Source organism: Ambystoma mexicanum, chromosome 1p (genome assembly GCF_040938575.1).
Source record: "Ambystoma mexicanum isolate Mex_15411 chromosome 1p, UKY_AmexF1_1, whole genome shotgun sequence".
Lineage (NCBI taxonomy): Eukaryota > Metazoa > Chordata > Amphibia > Caudata > Ambystomatidae > Ambystoma > Ambystoma mexicanum.
In genome coordinates, this window is record NC_090921.1 from 571,997,509 (window position 1) to 572,017,105 (window position 19,597).

The 19,597-nt window shown below is 48.3% G+C and overlaps 1 protein-coding gene across 2 annotated transcripts in view; it reads right to left on the bottom strand.

The window, feature by feature from the left end:
* AP3D1 (adaptor related protein complex 3 subunit delta 1) overlaps positions 1 to 19,597 on the bottom strand; it is a 2,198,421-nt gene that overhangs the window by 680,466 nt on the left and 1,498,358 nt on the right. For both annotated transcript variants that reach the window (XM_069649511.1, XM_069649512.1), the window contains one exon: positions 3,205 to 3,324. In XM_069649511.1, coding sequence (XP_069505612.1) covers positions 3,205 to 3,324 — 120 coding nt within the window. The remainder of the gene's footprint in view (positions 1 to 3,204; positions 3,325 to 19,597) is intronic.

The following is a 19,597-nucleotide window of genomic DNA, read 5'->3' on the forward strand; positions in this document are numbered from 1 at the left end:
GATAATTCCTTGGGGCAAAGGCAAGATCTAATAATGTAGCTATATCGTCCCCCCTCATTCGGGGAAAATGGGTTAGGTTATCAGCTTCCCAAACCCTAGAGGGCCTCAAGATATTTGGGACATATGGTCTACCTTCTATACCAGCTAGGGTAAGAGCTATTTTGATAATTTCCAGGGCAATGAGTTCCCCCACCAATCTAAAATAGCTTAGAGGGGCGATGCTAACCCCAGTAGGGACCAGCAGTTTTTCTCTGCTTGGCATTTCAATTTCCTGGGTGCTAAAGCAATCAAAGCCAATTCATTGAGGTGTGGGTATGTTAGCTGTGGGATTCAGGTGAACTAACATGGGTCCCCAACTTTATATCTAGTAGTTTGAATGTTCGTTCTGGAATCTGACCTCGCGTCACCACAATATGTGAATTACTGGGCAGGGAGCTACCCCAAGTCCACCAATAGAAGGACATGCACCGCTCAACCCTGGACATCCAGTGCTGCCAACAACACTGACCTAACTCTGGCTGAAATGTGAATTGGGGATGTCAACTTCCAGCGAGTTTACTTGTGCAGGGCTTCTTGCATTTTTTAGGAGAATGTCAAAATGTTAACAAGAGGTGAAAAGTGTAAAAAATAGACTAAAAAGAAAATAAGGAGAACCAATATTTCCCTGCAGTACACTGACGAATCCAGGGAGATGATTACCTCTCCCCAATGAGGAGCAACCCCCTTTGGGACTAGGGGGATGAATCTGCTACGCTTGACACCCCCTAGAGGACAGGGTAAGCAGCCAGGAAAACCCCAGAGAGGGGTATAAGTCACTATCCCTCCCAAGACACTAACACCTTTATGGGTTATGTAGATGCTAGGATGTATGAAACTGCAATAAACCCTTTAATATTGGCCGACTTGTCTTCTGTCCCATGTTCTGGCCAATATCATGCAAGACAGCAGCGACGTGAGAAAACCAGTTACCTAGAGGCGCGTCACTGAAGGAACCAATCAGGAGAGGGCTTCCGCAAAGCCCACCGAGTTCGACTAAGACATAGCAGTGTGGTCGGCAAGGGCAAGAGAATGCAAGCCATGGTGCGCACTAGGGAAGTGCAGCCAGGCACAGTGTGCGAGTAGCGGAAGTGTTCCAGCTTGCAAGGAGAATGCAAATGAAGTACCTCAGAGGGCCAAGAGAAAGCCCTGACGAGAGGCTGCCTTGCCTTCCCCCACACCAAGCAAGTAGAGTAGAGGAACTGCTGCCGGTCACTGCACAGTCTGGTTGAAGAGCCAAGTAAGCAGCTGCGCAGATAGAGCAGACTTCAGATCCCTAACAAGGAGCAGCGCTAAAATTCAAATGGTACATGTTGGCTGCAGAGTATTGGCAGGCGAGTGGCCAAGCAAGAAATGGAGTGTAAAATCCCAGAGCGGGGAAGGTGTGACGAAAACCCCAAAGTGATGAGCAAGAAGGAGAGACCCAGGAGCGAGGACAGAGCGAAGAAGACCCAGAGTCGGAACAGAGGAAGAGAAAAATCCTGGAGAGAGGGAGACACCCCAAAGCAGGGAGAGATCGGCAAACGTCCAGAGTGAGAAAGAGGCAGGTCCTAGAGTGGGGAGGGAAAGAGGCAAAGCTCAGGAGGGGAGAGAGGAGACCAACACCACACTGGGGAGAGAACGAGACAGCTCCACAGTGTAGAGGGAGAAAGACAAACCCCGGAGTGAGGAAGAGGAGAGAAAGAGGCAAACCCTGCAGAGGACAGAGACCCCAGACTGGGGAGTGAGAAGGAGGAAAACCCAAGAGTGGTAAAAGAAGAAACAAACCCTTGAGTGGGGCGTGCGAAAGAGGAACTCCTCAGAGGGGAGAGGTGGAAAGAAACCCAGAATGGGGGATTAAGAAAGAGCAGAACCTCAGAGTGGGTAAGAAACTAAGAACAGAAAAGATGAAAGTCTTCCAGACGGTAAAAGATACTGGAAATAAGCCTAGAGTCAGAAGAAAAGAGACTTAACTCGAGTCCCGGTACGGCACTCCAGTATGACACAAACTGTTTGCCTGGAACTGTACACATAGGCGGGGGCCTATGATAAGGAGACAGAGTTGGGGGTTAGAAGTCAGTAGCCAACCTTTTCCATGGCAATGATCAAAAGCCTGTCTTTGTTTTGTGATTTTCTTTTCAGAAATAGGGAAGGAGACTAGGATAGAACAGGATTTCGGACAAAGGACTTTATGTTTAGCCATTCAGACATCAAGATTAACATTCTTTTGGCTTTCTTTTGTCAGCTGGGGCGGGAGCCTTTAGATTTAGGGAAAGAATAGTCCTTTTGGTTCTGAAACAAACAAATGTAAAAACATACCTTCATTTCAGAGCCCCGTTTCTGACCTTGTCACAACACTGTCCTATGAGGAGAGTAGTACTGCTACTAAAACAGGTTTTAAATTGGGGACAGAGGTTCCCTCCCGTATTGTTACTTATAAGGACTGAATGGGGGATCCCACCAAAGAAGATGGAAATGTTGAAAAAAGAAAATATTCCGTAACAAAGGTTGGTCATGGAAGGGGAACACAAATTGGTCTGAAAGACCGCTAGATGTTTGCAAGCAGTGTAATGGGTAGATAAAGGCCAACGTGGTGAGTTACAAGGGCCTGCAACGGACCACCAGCTAGAGGACACAGCTCAAGTGACATGACAAATAACCTGCCAACAAATGCTTGATCGCCATTAGCACTGAAGCCTAAAATCGTGGTTGGTAGCAGGCACATTATCTAAGAGTAGAAAAAAACAGACCAAAGGGAGCTCACAGATGGTTTCCAACGCTAAAAAAAAAAAGAAGAAATTACAAAAAAGATGGCTGCCATGGTGACTCTGGGCTGAGCCACTCTTACACTCCTACTCTTTTATGGGAGGTGGAAAGAAGCAGTATGTGGGAATTGAGGCAGTCTGGGAGGCATGCATTGCTGGAGTAAAGTAAGCAGGAAATAATTCTTTAAATATGACAGATTTTGATGTGATTGGGAGGGCAGTGGATAGAGGGTGGAAGAAAGAGGGCACGGGATGGCGAGAGCAGCCAACTGCTTGCTTGGAATGCAGACAGTAGGACAAGAATGTGATCTGAGCAAGCTGATGGGTGCTAATAAGTAACCTTGCACCATTTTGCAAAACCAGCTATGCTTAAATACGTTTTGATAAATTATATTAGCCACGAGAGAAAGAAGGACTAACTTACATCTGATGGTATTTCATTCTTCTCCTCAAACTCTCCATCCTCCTTCGCAGCCAGTTTTTCAGCTTCTATGCTTGAGGACTTTTTATGCTTTCTAGGTTCCTCCTCCTGGTCTTTGCTTTTCTACATTCAAAAACAATGGAAAACCAGAAAAAAGGTCAGGGCATAAACCTCTATCTAGAAGGAAGGCACATGTGGGGGTTTGCTGCTGGTGCAAACAATTCCTAAATTGTTACTTTAAATTGATGTGTGTTGGTGTAAATCCACACCTGCAACCACATCTTCTCTAGGCTCCACGGCATTCAACTTTGCAATGAGTTCAGTTCGCTGTATGCAGAGGAAACAGTGGATTTTGGAGCATAAAGCAATTTTTTAATTAATTTAAAAAAATACAATAAAATCCAACAAAATCAAACACTTTCACTCTACTTAAAAAGGCAATGCTGATATTTAGGTTTCTCATCTCTAAACTACTACAACTAAAGCTATCGTAATCATAATTGTTTTTTTATAACATGCTTAATAGCAAAGAGGTATCAAAGCGCGTACCCGGGATTCAAACCAGTGTTGCTCTGTGTCATGTTGCTTCCAAGACGAGCGCATTGCCACTGAGCTACACTACCCGTGCTATGGTACTCAGGCGGAGACTGTTCCTTATGGTCACAGTTTAGCACAAGTCTACTCAACTCCCTAGATCATGCTGACTACATAGTTCAAGTAGATAATGGTTCAGTGTGTGGACCGGGGTTGAATTGCCTCAAGTAAGACTGACCTTCTGACAGCCTTTGTGAGCCGGGCTTGCCAATCTCTTAGTCAACAATTAAAGCAGTGTTCTATGGCGTCTTACAGTTCTGGCCAAGCTCACACTATGATTGATTGCTAATTGACACAACCCCAACATGTCCTTCCAGCAACTTCTGAGTGCTTAAAGACAGAAAAATACACACACAAAAAAGTGAAGAGGAATAAAAGAGTATGAAGTAAAAATGGAGAATGGGAGAGGAGGGCTTTACTGTATCAGATGATAGTGTAGAGATGGAGGCCCCAATAATGAAGTTGCCTCCCTTTTACCCAAATGCAAGATGTATTAGTCTTTAGATGTGTGATACAAAACTAGAATTTAAGGGACCATAAGACCTGGAAACACAACTGTTAAAGAAACAAACAACATCTCTAAAGGTTCACCCTTCAAGTAATTGGCTTTTTTGTTTGTACAACAGCTGCAACTTTAAGGTAGGATAATTAGTGTAATAAAAGGTATGATGAATTGGACAGGAAAGTTCACATGCAAGTAAGTCACTCATGATCCACCTTTGCAAGCCACTTATAGCACACCCAAGGGATTTAGGAATGTGGGTTTTACTGAAGTCCACCCACTGAATAGAAATGCCTGAAAGAATGTTGGAAGAGAAGGGGAATGGAGCTTCCTGTGGGAAACTAACACTGGAGAAAAGGTCAGTCTGTTTGAAGCAGTCAGTCTTTATGGACATTTAGTTAGGGCATTGAGTTAGTGCATAACCCTTTGCACATGGAATGATTATATTGCTCCCTTAAGTTAGGAGAAGAGCAAGGTCAATGACGAAGTAAATTCAGCTTTTTTCATAATCATATGAATACTTTCTTGTTGCACAATGTTCACTGGTTGAGAGGCAGAGACCCTCAACCAATCGACAGAGATTCCAGCAATCTTTCACTGGCTTACCTAGTGCAATTGGTGGCTGAGCACTCATGGTGAGCTCTTCGGAGGGTTGACAATGCAGTAAAACGTATAACATGTAATAAGGAAATGTCCACAGAAAGATAACATGAAATTATTACAGTTCCATGGACCCTGCGGGGGACACCCCCGCATTATTTTAAAATGTGGGGGGGTTGGGGGTCACCCCCGCTCCCACAAAACATCATACCCAAATATATCGCCTATGGCGAGACAAACGACCATATGTACAGCGATATTTTGTAGGGATACCATTATTACTTTATCTGATCAGACGATATGTACAATATTATGCAAGTAAAATGTAAATAAACTGTGGAAACAACACATTACTTAACTTTAGTAACATTCTTCCAGATAGATATGTTAATTCCTCCCACACACACACCTCATCTGAAATCCACCCAAGACAGTTTGCACTACAGAACATTTTCTGACATCCTCAAAGTGGCACTGTGCAGCAAAGAGCCTTCAGGCATCAGAGTGTGGTCACCCATACATATACTTTGAGCCACAGGCACCATCTTTCCCAGTTCCACTGTTTTTTCAGGGGCAACTGCAAGGAAAAGGAGAGCTTTTGCATGTAAACAGTTATGTAGGGCTTTGCAAAAGTTCTAACTGTAGAATATTTTAGTAATTCATTTAGCAGGGACAACAAGAGGGCAAGGAACAATCAATTGGAGCAATTAACATATCCGGGAGAAAGAACATTATCCAAAGTAAGACATTTATTTAAATAGATGCATTCCTTCCACAGATTCCTCACACCTCCCAAAGCCATGCCTCAAAATACACTGGGGGGTCAGAGAAATACAAGATTGTGCCATCAGAGATGGCTATGCTGCAGGACTGATAGAAACAGATAGCGGAAGACCGCACACCAAACAGTCCCAAAAATCAAAACATTCAAGAATATGTTTGTGAAATGAATACTCTAAATGAGGAGCTATTGATGAGATTTTCCAGTCTTAAGCAATGATCAATGAAAATATAGATCAGCCCCCAGAATGCGTTGCAGGACCATCAATGCTCAACCCCAGAAAAAAGTGTTAAAATAGTTCCAACTTTATATGAACAATAAACATTTCAAATATCAATTTGCTGTTGTAGAAAACAATCTTTGTTTTTCTTTAAATAGGTTCCACTAGGTTTTCCAATGCATCTATTCCATTTCCTATATCAATTGGAAGCAAATTAATGAAGCCTTAAGTCACTTTGCAACATAACCTAGACTCAATAGAGACAAATTAATAGATTCTTAAGCCATTTTACAGCACCTCATATCAATACAATGGTCGCAACACCTTCAGAAGCATCTGAGACTACAAATTAATAGTGAATTGCAGCGTTTTGTGACTTCTCCCCAGAGGGAAGCCTTTCCTTGTAAGGCTTGGGAGGAGAGCCCGTTTCGCAACATTTCCCCTATGGGTGGCAGTAAGAGGGACCACACAAGGAGAGATTACCCTTTTGGGGATAAGGACTCCCATTCCATCAAGGAACTCCCAAAAACCCTTTTTTGTGAAACTTCAATAAACATCCATGCTACAGAGAAGTTCAGAGCAAGCCACCATTTGCTATTGTAATATTAGACCCAACATTCATCTTGAAGAAATGTCAAAATAACAGGCAAACTGATAGTGTGAAGATGTGGGATTGTTCGGAATGGATTGATAGAGCGTTGTTGATGGCCATAAAACAAATAATGAAGGTGCGGAAATCCAGGAAGAAGCCACATTGCGAGAAGTGGGTGTCAGATATGCGGACGCTCTCTTGGTATGAGAAGGATCAGGCAATTCGACAACATCAGGAAACTGAGTATAGGAGAGATGGGGGTCATTCAGTGATTTATTTGGATGAGGTGTAGGCTTTGGTTTATTTTGTGGATATTGAGGTTGGGGGGTTGGTAGGGGTATAGGTTTTGTCCTGTTCTTTTGTGTTTCGTATTGTCACGTCTTGCCCTGAGATAGGTGGGTGGGTGGGGATGTTTTCGGATTTCCTTATGAATAGCTGTTAATTTAGTAGTAATTTGCATTTTGTTGCACTGATGTATATGGAGTAATCTCTTACTTGTTCCCATTCTGTTGTTACTCAGTTGTATTATTTTCTGTAGAATTATTAAATAAAGTTGGAAAAAAAAGAAGACAAAAATAACAGGCAAAGAAGAGTTGAGCAAATAATACAGTTCGCTCCATGGGTTAAAGTTGACCAAACTGCAGCGAAGAAGCCTAGTTGAGTAAAAGAGAGAGCAAGGACTTTAATGTTACGCTGGGGAGAATCCAGAACTTGGATATAAAAATGGAAGAAGGACTTAAGATGGAGAGTGAAGTCCAGAAAGTTCGAACCTGGGAAGAGCTGGGAGCTGTTGAGAACCGAGAGATCCCCGGTCATGAGGACCTGGCCAGAACGCGTACCGAAGAGGCACAGGGAAAACAGAGGTCTGTGGCGTGCAGTGGAAGATAACCTCGAGTAAAGGAGAACAGAGTGAGCAGTGGCATGACCTTGGAAAGATGGACTGTTCAGTCCAGAAACAGCACTGAGACAGCTGCAGCTGTGGCTATGCAAGGCCACACCGAAGAACCACAAAGAGTTGGCATGACCACAGGAGCTGTTCCAATGTCAAGAGTTATCCCAATGCAAATAGATATCCGGTGACGCAAAACTGAACAAGAAGGTAACGGGAGAGGTGGGAGACCCGCAGAGGGATACGGGGAGGAGGGACACACTCAGCCGACTCGTCCCAGTGATACAAGAAGTGCTTGTAAGAGGAAGTAGAACTACGAGAATCAGTCTACTCATCACATTGAAGAGACAAGCGTTATTAAGAATGAACAAGTTACTTACCTGTAACTATTGTTCTCCAGAATGGGTCTGGCATGGATTTAAATGAATATTCTCAGTCAGGCTGGGAATCCTCAGTGAAAGAAAAAACAGTTTAACTTTCCCTTACAGACGGTATTTCTCCTTTAAACCAATCACTGTCCTCTGGGTCATACTGCCTCCGTCCAATGAGAGCCCTCTCCCTAAGCGCCTCCTCTGGCAGCCATCTTCAGATTTGGTAAGCACGTAAAGTGGCAGTATGACCAAGAAGAGTCACAGAGGGGTCGGAGGGAGGGTTCACATGTGAATACATTCCAGACCCATGCTGGAGAAAAAAAAAGTTACAGTTAAGTAACTTGTTCCTTCTCCAGCGTGGGGACTGGCATGGATTCACATGCTCATAAATAACAAATACATAGCAGTACCACATTACACAAATACGCGAGGTGGCAAGGCTCAACAGCATTTCTTCACTCTTACCTCCGAAACAGACTCCCCTCAAGCAAACAGGTTGTGTAGCACTGCTTGGCCGACTCTGGAGACGCAGTAGAACCTTGTGAAGGTGTGCGTGGTCCTCCACGTAGCAGCCCTGCAGATGTCCAGCAGGGGCACACCAGACATGCGCCCGCAGCACCACCCTCGATTTGTGGAAAGTCAGGTATGGTTGCTCGCAAGATAGGGCCTGGCTCTCACCCCACCCTCCTGGCAGATGTGATGGCCACAAGGAAAGCTGTTTCCTACGAGAGGAACTTGAAAGGTGCCTGATGCATCCAACTTGTATTCACCAAAATCTAGGGCTGCAAGAGCCAAGCCATCAGGTTCAGCGATCCTGGGTCATGATGCAGGACTGCGCGCTTCCTTCTCTGGTGGGAAGATCGGAACTACTGGCAGCTTGACCAGGGTTAAGCCGGCAGACTGAAGTTCCGGGTACAAAATCTGCCTCTGCCATGCCGGTGCAGTGAGTACCATCCCACATTGGCAATGTGAGTGTGTTGATGACTCGTAGCAGGAAAGGCAACCGAGGAAACCCGTACAGGAATAGGCCTTCCCAAAGGAAGGAAAAGACGTCCCCATACTCCTCGGTTGGTGGAATCTGCTGGCAAAAGTCTGGCACTTGGACTCTGCTGCTGTCGCAAACAGATCGATCCGGGGCCTGCCCCACTTGACAAAGATGCAGTCCATCTGGTCCTGCCTAAGTTCCCACTTGTGGCAGGAGCGCAACTCCCTGCTGAGGGAGTCTGCAATGGTGTTCTTGACTCCCACTAGGTCAAGAGGAACGAGGAACATCTCTTTTCCAACGGCCCAGCGCCCCAAGTACTGCTCTTCCTTGGACCTGGCTGGGGATCGAGTGCCCATCTGTTTCCTGATGTACAACATTGTGGTGTGTTGTCCGTGAAGATCCTCACCACCTTGCCCTTCAGAGACGGAAGGAACGATTTGAGGGTTCAGAACACTGCCTGCAGCTCCAGGATGTTGATATGGAGATCCTTCTACTCTGGCAACCACAGGCCTCTGGCATGCAGACGTCCGGTGTGGGCTAACCAGCCTTCCAGGGAAGCGTCCGTGGTGACAGTCTCCTGGTATTGAGGGTTTTGAAAACCTGTGCCACAGGCGATGTTGGAGCAGATGCCCCACCACCATATCGCCCAAAGGAACTCCCCATTGAGTGGGTTCTTGTCCGCGAAGCTTCTGGACACCTGAATCCAGCGAGAGTCCATGAACTCCTGAAGAGGTTGCATCTGTAATCTGCAGAGGCGGATGAGGTAGATGCAGGACATCATGCATACCAACGCCTTGATGGTTCCCATCGTGGCGGTTTTCATCGACAACAGCCGCTGCACCTTCCCTTGAATGGCTGCTACCCTCTCCTCCGAGGGCGAAGCCAGGCAAGACTCTCTATTGAGTCTGGCTCCTTAGAACAGCACGTTCTGAGATGGCGTTAAGCAGGAATTTGGATCGTTGATGGAGAATCCCACATCAGTCAGTAGCTGGATGGTCACTTCTGTGTGTCCGACAGCCAAATCTCGCGAGCGGGCCCCGATGAGCCAGTAGTTGAGGCACGGGTATACGTGTATACCCTGTGGACGTAGATGGGCCGCCTCTGGTGCCAGGCACTTCGTGAACACTCTAGGGGCCGACATCAGCCAGAAAGGTAGGGCCTTGAACTGGTACTGCTGGCCCTGCACTACAAAACACAGAAACATTCAATGTGCATCGTGAATTGGGACGTGGAAATCTGTGTCCTCCGGGTCCAGCGACATTTAGAAGTCTACTTCCTCCAGTTGGCCGAGCATGTGCTGCAACGTGACCATCCTGAACTTTTGGAACTTGTTGAGACGTTGCAGGTTTAGGATGGGTCTCCAGCCCCCTGTCTTCTTTCTGACCAGAAAGATTCTGGAAAAGACTCTGAAGCCTCGGAGCAATTGGGGAGCTAGCTCTATTGCCCCTTTCCGCAGCATTGCCTGTACCCACTCCCAGGAGCTCAGGAATGTGCTGCTCCTGACAGGTAACTGGAGGCATCCGCAGACACCTGCGCTAAAACTCCAGGGTGTGTCACTGGGCGAGAGCGTCGAGCATTCATCCTTCGGTGCTGATCTTCTTCCACTCGTTGACGAACCTCGTCAGCCGGCTGCCCTCCAGGGTACACGCGTGGGGGGGCCCCAACATCCCAGACGATTCAGGCCTGTTTCGGAACCAGCGTCCTGCCCTGCGGGCAACAGCAACACTGTCCTCCGCTACCATAGGCCTGGGAACGGAATCTGTTGGCTTCCTGGTTCGTGGATCTGGAAGGCTGACAGTACGAAGAGGAGAAACCTTTGGAAGATCTGCTCGACTTTCTCTTGCAGGAGTGAAAAGAAGAGCTGCTGCTGGAGAGTGCCCAAGGAACGGGAGTCTCAGTATCCGCCTTGATGGCCTGGAGGGACTCGACAACCTTTCCAAACAAGTCCTCTCCGTCGAAGGGCATGTCCAACATCTTTGCCTGGACTTCCTGCCGGAAATTCGGGGCCTTCATACAGCCTTGTCGACGAAGACAGACACCGTTCCCCATATGCTGGAACCCCGTGTCGGCAAAGTCCAAGGCCACTGTAATGCCGTGATCAGACGCAACTTCCCCTTCCTAGTAAAGAGCGATTGCCTCCATCCTCCTATCTGCGAGGAACTCCAGAAGAGGGCCCAGCTTGTACCACAGCTCCCTGTCGTACCTGGCTAGGATCGACAGTGCGTTTACAGCCTTGATCATGGACACCGTGGGGTAAATCACCTTCCTACCCGTGACGTACAGCTTCTTTCCCCTTGCTGTCCGAGGGGCCCGAAGACGAGGAAGGGTTAGCCAACCCTTTCCTTGCAGCCAATGACATCACTGAATCCGGCTATGATTGTGACCTCAGGCACCCAATACTTCTTCTCTAGTCTATCCCATTTGGCTGGAGCTGTGCAAGGGTTCTTCATGAGGCCATCATCCCACACGTCGCCCAGAAGGGGCACCGCAATGTTTGTCTTTCTCCTGCACTCGCACCTCTGGTACAAGAAAGCCTTCTTCCTGGTTTCTTCGGGCACAAGCTGAAAAAGCTTGGAGGCTCTGCCGTTCATGGAATGGAACAACCCCACCTCGCCCAGTGGTGGCGCATCCAAGTGCGGAGACTCATGGCCCGCTGCAACAATATCGTCGTCCGTGATCGTGGCTGTGTCCATGTCCGGGTCTGCTGGGGGAGAGAGGGCTGGAGGCTGAAATGGGGAGGGTCGGATGACACTTCGTCTTCTTAGTTGGAGGCTCAGCGTGGGCCTGGAGGACCACTGGAACCGGGCCCAGTGGCATCCTCTTCTGGATCTCTGACTCAAGGTGTGAAGGGTCGACAGAATGTCAAGTGAGACATCCCTCGGCTGAGATGGCATGATAGTTGGAAAACTGGACTCCACGCCGTCGCCTCTGTCCTCCTCTTCAACATCCTCGAGGAGAATGTGCTAGGATTCCTGGTCGTCGTCGCCTGTGGACGAGACCTCCATGCATGGCTTGTGCCCCGGCCTGGGAGGGTTGTTTCGGGGCGTCCTCAGCCCCCTTTTTCTCCCCCCCTGTGGGCTCAACCAGGGCCTGAGCTAAAACTCCCCCCCCCCCCCCTCTCCATTCTCGCCTGCCAGCAGACTTTGCCAAAGTCACTGCGGCGGTGTCATGCCTAGGGGGCAAGGATACTTTGTGCTGCGGGGTCTACCTTCACAGGGTCAGCTCCCTAAGCCGTCAGAGCAGCTGCAACCAACTCCATCGTCGACAAAGGCTTAGTCTGTGCTGCGATTGGGACTGCTTGGGCAGTTCGGCCTTCTCCTCCGTACGTGGCCTCTCAGATTTCTCCCACAGTTTAGCCATGGCAGAGTATTTTCTTTTTGAGGAGAAGCTCGATTGCCGGCTGGCAATGGAGGTGGAGGGTAACAGCGATTGCGCCCTATCCACCTTGGGACACGCTTCCGCGGTGACTCCAGTGGACCAGGGGTTCTTGGCCTTGTCTTAGGTCCCCACGGATGAGACGCCCACAAATGGCTTAGAAGACCACTCCACGGACTGGCCAGTCCTGGGTGGGGCATGACCCTGCTCAAGGCACGTGGCACAGGCCTTAGCGTTAAGCCACGCCGCCAGTCTACTGTGCCTGTCCATCTTTTTGGAGAACCCCAGGCATATCTCGCACTCCACCTCCTTATGGTCGGGGTGCAGGCACTAGAGGCATTGTAAGTGCTTATCTTCCATAAACACGTTCCATATCCCACATTTGGTGCAGGGCTTGAAGAGGGACCTTACCTCGGTCTCCAGTCATGGTCGGAGGGCACAAACTAGGCCCGATGGCCTTCTGGAAACTTTAACGATCTTCTCCCAGGACCAGTGAAATTCACTGATGAAAGATCCCCGCTGTCAGCAGATGGAGAAAAGAGCACATGGGCTCTTTTGAAACAAAAATAGAACCTTTTCCCATCAAAACGTAGAAGTAGACTGCAGAACAAACTCAAGGTCTCCCAACACTGAAGCGTGCAGTAAAAATCTGAACATGGCTGCTGTTAGGGAGTATTCTCAGAAATGTGCTAATTCCTCTCTGCCTTAGAGAACCCCAGCACCTTTGCTGGATTTTGAGGACTTCAATTTTTTACCTGGAGAGAGTGAGACCCTTTTCCCCACTCTCTCATGTATTTTTGCTATGACTTGAGCACTGTATTTCTTTTGGTTGTGGAGTCCGACAAGTCTTTCAGATTTCCCAAAGGTTTAAAAACCATCTCTTGGATAAACTACTGTTTCCAAGAGCAGTGAAGTGAAATTTACTTTATTTACATTGTAACTTTCTAGACCCAGCAAACACTATCTTACAATAGGTTGCTGGATGGGTTACTTAGTATCCCCTTTGTCTAGTTTCTCATGTAACATTTTTATGTTGCCCTTTCTTCAATGAATGGCTGGTGGAAGTGGTTTACTTTTAACTACCGTGGTGGCTGTGTTCGCAGCTGCAGTAAAGCACCTATGGGTGCCATTTTTGTTAAAATGGCACCAGTATTTTCTTTGGCATTTTTTTGTGCAAATGTCCTTCTTGAGATTTACTCTGCTTGCCAAACCAGGTTTGGTCCCTTTGTAAGTTTTGTCTTTGGCAGGATTCACGAGTGAAGTGCGCCTTTGGCGCCAGTTTGTCTGGCGGGGGCAGGAAGTGAGGGAGGTGCCGGAAACTCTCTGTGCTTAATCCCCTGCAACAGATTACTCAAATAACTTCCCCACAAAGGGGAAGTAATTCTCGCCGGTCCTTTCGAGGGCAGTTGCGTACAAGTCAGAACAACTATAGCACAGGAAACTTTAATGCTGAACAAACATCAGGAGGCCCTGCATACTACCCACCAAGGGGTCAGCGATGCAGAAAAGCCAGAGGTAGAGGCCCCAATCCTAGAGGAGCCGCAGCCTCTGGTCAGAAATGACCATCAGATCCAGGTCCGCTCCCATGTCACCCTGGTCTGGGGGCGCTTAACATCTTTCCTCACGGCATGGGATGGGATAACTTCCGACCAGTGGGTTATAAAGACGGTCACCCACGGGTAATGCGTGGAATTCGCCCGACCTCCACAATTCAGACCACCGCGCTGACGGCGCCTCTCAACGGACAATCTGGAGATCTTGAATGAAGAGGTGGAAGCGCTGCTGGGAAAGGACGCCATAGAAGCCGTCCCCATTCTTCGGGTTAACAAGGGTATTTATTCAGTGTACTTCCTTGTACCCAAAAAGGACCTCATCATGCGCCCTGTTCTAGACCTGCGCCCAGCGAACAAGTTCATAAAACCTCAAAGGTTTTGCATGGTAACGCTACAGGAGGTGATCCCACTGGTGAAACAGGGGGACTACATGGCAACATTGGACATGAAAGATACATACTTTCATATTTCAATGTTGCCAGCGCACAGGAAATATCTAAGGTTCATGATAAAGGACAGGCATTACCAATTCAAGGTGCTCCCCTTTGTTAGGGAGAATTCTCTGTTTAGGTTGAATTTCCTAACCTAGTGAGTCCCCCAGCAGCTTTGCTGGATTTTTGGGGTTTCTTTTTTTCTCCTGCCAAGAGTGAGACTCTTTTACCCTCACTCTTGGACATGATTTGAGTGTGTTTCTTTGAATCTAGCAGTGTTTAATGGGCTATGGGGTCTTTTACTCCATAGGGTTTCATGTGTTTTTGTGATGTGTGTTACACAGCACTCTCAGTGCAGTGACACAGGGGTGTCTTAGTGACCCCCCCAGTATAGACTCCATAACCTGGGACTGACTACTGTCTCCCAGGGCATGTAAAGTCACCATTGACTTTACTAGTCTCAAATTCTGAACAGAACCAGTACAAACCATCATATTGTGGACGTACTGGCTGGGGCAATTCAATTGCCCCAGGGTCTGTTAGTCGAGGGGGCACGTCTCTGTCCCCCTTAATCGAGTTTTGGCTGGTGGCAGTAGATACTACTTTTTATATTCAACCGCGAATATTTACCTATGGGATTTCCCATTGTTTTAGGCTACTATCTTTATTTAAATATTTACGGTAGCCTCGAACATACCGCCGGTTTATTTAATTAATATTAATTCTCCGGTTGGTATTTTCTGCCAAAACTTGATTCTAAAATGGTGTTTGTGTTCTCTTCTGTGACTCCAACCCAAGTCGAGCCCTTTGTTCCACTTTTTGGCGGGCTTCTCCACAGAAGCCCTCCAAAGTGGTGCCACTATGTCTGGGGTACTTAGGAGGGATGGAGGGGGATTTAGGCACCCTGGACTGAGTTGCCTAGGCAACTCAAGTCGCACTCCATCCTGATTGGCCCAAGTGGTGAGCCGGCCGGCTCACCACTTAGCATGTTTGAGTGACAGCTAGGCTGAGTGAATGGGGGTTTGCTGCATAAAAGCAGGGCTTTGGGGACTGGAACTTTAGAAGTCGCCACAGGACCTAAGAATCCGACGAGGGAGAAGCTGAGCCGACGTGCCACGACACCACCACCCTTGGAGCCCTGCTGGACTGCCTCACCACTTTTCCCAACCACAGAGGAGATCTCCCGCCGGAGAGTCTTCTTCCTTTGACTGGTGGGGATGACTTTAACGCTCACCCGATTCCCGCAGAGGCGCCGGTCTTGACTGGGTGAATGCTGTATCTTCAAAGGTGATGTGTAACACACGGTTGGCTCTTTGGGCTGGACCTCTGTCCTATGTCTGACTCGAAGAGTAAGATGTCTGCAGATAGAAAATATGGGATTAATGAACTGGGGTTATTGGGTGCCTCTTTCCTCTTCCCTTTCTCTTCTCCTGTAGAACCCCAAAGGTTAACGCCCTCACCTTAGGTAAGTGAACGCCGAGCTCTCCATCTGCCTCGGGGCAGGGTGCCGTAACCAGTTTCTTCACTGGATAAGGGTGCAGGCCTCTTGACCTCACGAGGACTGCTGTCCGTCGTTAACTGCACGAACGGTAAGTTCTGGGCACTTCAAATGTCTTAAGTCTTTTGTAATGATATCTCTTGTTTTGCAGGGTTCCGGCGATGGCGGATGGCGGGCTGATGAGAGTTGAGGATCGAACCCGCGTGAGGAATAGAAGCGCCTGGAAGCACGTAAGTAAGCGCTTGTAGCCTGCTTCACGATGCGCACTAACTGTCCCTTTTATGTTGCAGGTACAAGTTCGGAGCTTTAGAGAAGCTGAAGGGTGCTGGAATACCCACTGGATTCGGCGTGGGAAGGAGTAATGGCACGTGAGTAATAAAGTTGCCCAATGTCTTTAAACGCACCTTCTTTTGTCTTTCAGATGCGGGATGCAGCGCCGAAGGCCTCCGGAGCGTGCGAAGAGCTGGTAAGCTTTTGTCTTTCAGATGCCGGAATGCAGTGCGAAGACCTCCGGAGCATGCGAAGAGTAGGTAAGCCTTTGCTTTTCAGATGCCGGAATGCAGCGCGAGGCGTTGGTGACAGCCGATGGACCAGGTAAGAGATGCGCTGCCACTGAAGACCGTAGTGCTAACCTGTTCTTTCTTTGTCTTTACAGGTGCTGCTGAAGACTGGATTCCAGGATGGTAAGCCTTTGTTCCCTTAGGCCCAGGATCAGAAGCAGAAGACACTGAGCGTTCTGCTGCAGAGAATGCAGAATAACGCAAAGCAAGATTCATCCATCGGGTGTGGTTTAATTAGCCTCCTGTAGTGCTTAGGTGCCTCCTTCCACGCCACGCCTAGGTAAGAAAAGAGTTCCTGCTTTCCAGAAGAGTTCCAGTGTTCTGAACCTAGGGAGTGGCTCCTGCCCCACCCAACAGGAAAAGTAGTCCCAAACAGAAGAGGATCAGGGGTTCAACTGGCAGGTAAGTAAGCAGCATGGTCTGCTGCAGGTAAGTCCACCCAAGCATTATGAGCCCGGCGCTTCCAGCGCTGGGACTGGGCATCTTTATGAGCCTGGTGCCACTAGCGCCAGGACAGGGTCCAAAAGGTCCCAATTGGGACTGGCTGGCACTCGGAACCGGGGTTATGGGTCTGCTTCCAAGGGAGTCGGGCAAGTCCTGATCTTTTGGAAGCAGAGATCATGACAATAACCAGTTTCACCGCCTTTTCGCTTTCCCGACGTACCTCGTGGCCGCATTGCCCGTGCCAAGCACCCTGGCAACCGGGATACCACGTTTTACCACGACCGCGAAACCAAGGTACAACCTTTAAACGGAAAACTCCACGGCTGGTTTCTTCCCTGGTAGTGCAACGACCATCATCTTTCCTCCAAGTCGAGATCTTCTCTTCCCCTGGACGACGACGCAACTTGCACCCACTACCAGGAAAAACTGCCACCCCTGGAGGATCCTTCCCACTTAAGGTACCGTGTCCCGCCTGGCTTCCCTTACTACCGACTGTACGGGGTAGATTTAGCCCCCGGCTTTCGAACCTGGGTTGGCCTGGGACACCTTGGCTAAACTTTTCTAAGCCTCTCTAAACTCTTCTTGAACCCTCTGCAAGACTTTCTAAGCCTAGTGTAACTGTGTGATCTTGGGCGCATTTGTGCTCTGCTCTTTCTAAGAGTGGGCCCAGCCTTTGGACTTTGGCTCACCGGTGACTTTTTGCTCTCTGCCTTGCTAACAGTGTTCCTGGATCATAGAGTGGTGTACCTCTTCATATTCTGTCTTTTTCCCTCCCTTTTCTCACAAACCTATTAGAGTGCAATCTAGTTAAGCGCTCACCTCTGTATGAAAATAAGTGGTGTTTTACTGTGATTTATCTAATAGGGAAAAAGGGGTGTATATATCATAATAGTAACTGTGTTTAGGATATTTTACAATAAGAGTGCTGGAGTGTTTCAACTGTGTGTTTTTAAATAAATAATTATATACTTTGATACCAAAGCTCTGGTCAGTGTTTGCTTGTATTATTGTGTCTGAGTGCCTATTGTGTATACTTTGCATACTGCCTAACTCTTCTTGAGGGAAGTCTGACTGCTCAGCCACAGCTACCAGGTAAATCTGGGTGGTACAGACTGCTACCAAGTGGGTTTACTGCCAGCACCTATAGTCCTAAATCTTTTGCAGTGGTCCCTAAGGGAACTGCACAGGTTTCTGCCTAACACCCTTCGGCATAGCCTCGGCGCCAAGAGTGTTTACAAAGGTCCTGGCAGTAGCAGCAGCACACCTGCGCAGACTATCCATCTTGGTTTACCCTTGCCTCGACGACTGGCTCATAACCGGGGACTCGTACAGCACATGTTTTTTGAACACACAAAAGACAGTAGACCTTCTGTTCAGTCTGGGTTTCTCTATCAACGAGAAAAAATCCACTCTAGTCCCCAGTCAAAACAATTTCTGGGAGCTCTAATCCGGACGAAAGATGGCCTCGTCTTCCCCTCCAACGAGAGGGTTCAGACATGCTTTTTCAGATGCCTCAATATATAGCCAGTTGGGAGGGGACGGTGCCCAAAGCCATGCGTTTGCTAGGAATGATGGCGTCATGCATATACTTGGTTCCCCACGCGCTGCTGCGCATGTGTCCAACGTAAGAGTGGCTCAACAGCCAGTGGTGTCAGGCCAGATCTGGTAGTTGTCTTGCCGGCCATCGTTCTCTCTCTCTCCAGTGGTGGTCAAGGGAAAACCTCTTGAAGGGGAAAACCTTCACCACCCCTGCAGTGGATTCCACTCTCACGACAGACGCATCTCTCACAGGGTAGGGGGCCCGCCTGCTTCAGCAGACAGCACATGGGGTGTGGTCCCCACAAGTAGCGTCCAACCATATAAATTTCCTGGAGCTATTAGCGGTGTTCAAGGCATTAAAGGCCTTTCAGATGCAACTACAAGGGAAGACAGTGCTGATTCTAACAGACAGCACTACAGCCATGTATTACCTGAACAAACAGGGTGGGCACTCACTCTCCAGGGCTATCCAAGCTGTCCCAAAACATGTGGATGTGGGCTCTCAAACACAAGATGTTCCTGTTGTCCCAACATGTTCCAGGGGAACTCAATCTTCTGGCAGACATGCTCAGCAGAGATTTCCCTCTGCCCATAGAATACGAATGCCATCTGCACGAAGACCACATGTCCAATGTCTTCGCAGACTGGGGCTTACCAGAGATCGACCTATTTGCGACTCAGCAGAACGCCCAATGCCAAGACTACGCCTCCAGGTACCCCCAGAACCGCTCCAAGGGGAAAGGTCTCTGGATAACATGGTCAGGGAAATTTTCTATGCTCCACCCCGCACCCCCCCTTCTCAACAAGATAGTGCACAAGATGCACCAGGAACCAGTTACCATGATACTGGTGGACCCCATGTGGGCCCGCACCCCTGGTTCGCTCATCTGATGGAAATGTCCCTCTCCCCACCAGTAAAACTACCCTGTCCGGACAACATGTTGTCTCAGGAAAGGGGGGAGACCCTACACTCATGCCCACAAACTCTGACCTTAGCTGCTTGGCTCCTGAGGTCATAGAGTTTGGACACCTACAGCTTCCTCAGAGGTGCATGGACATACTCAGGGAAGCTAGAAAACCTAACACCCATTACTGCTATGCCAGCAAATGGAAATGTTTTGTCATCTGGTGCAATACCAAGGGCGTCAATCCCATCGATTGCACACCCACACACATTGTGCTGTACCTAACCCATTTGTTGGACACTGGGTTGGTCTTCAATTCCCTAAAGGTTCACCTGGCTGCTCTTTCAGCCTACACCACATCAAAACAAAAGGTGTTGTGGTGCAAGATACCAGTGATTAAGGCCTTTATGGAAGGGGTTAAGAGGATTTATCCTCCCATTTCTCACCCAGCTCCTGGATGGCATCGAAATGTGGTTTTAACCAGGCTCATGGGATCTCCCTTTGAGCCAATGCATAAAGCAAGTCTAAAAGACCTGACTTATAAAACAGCCTTCCTA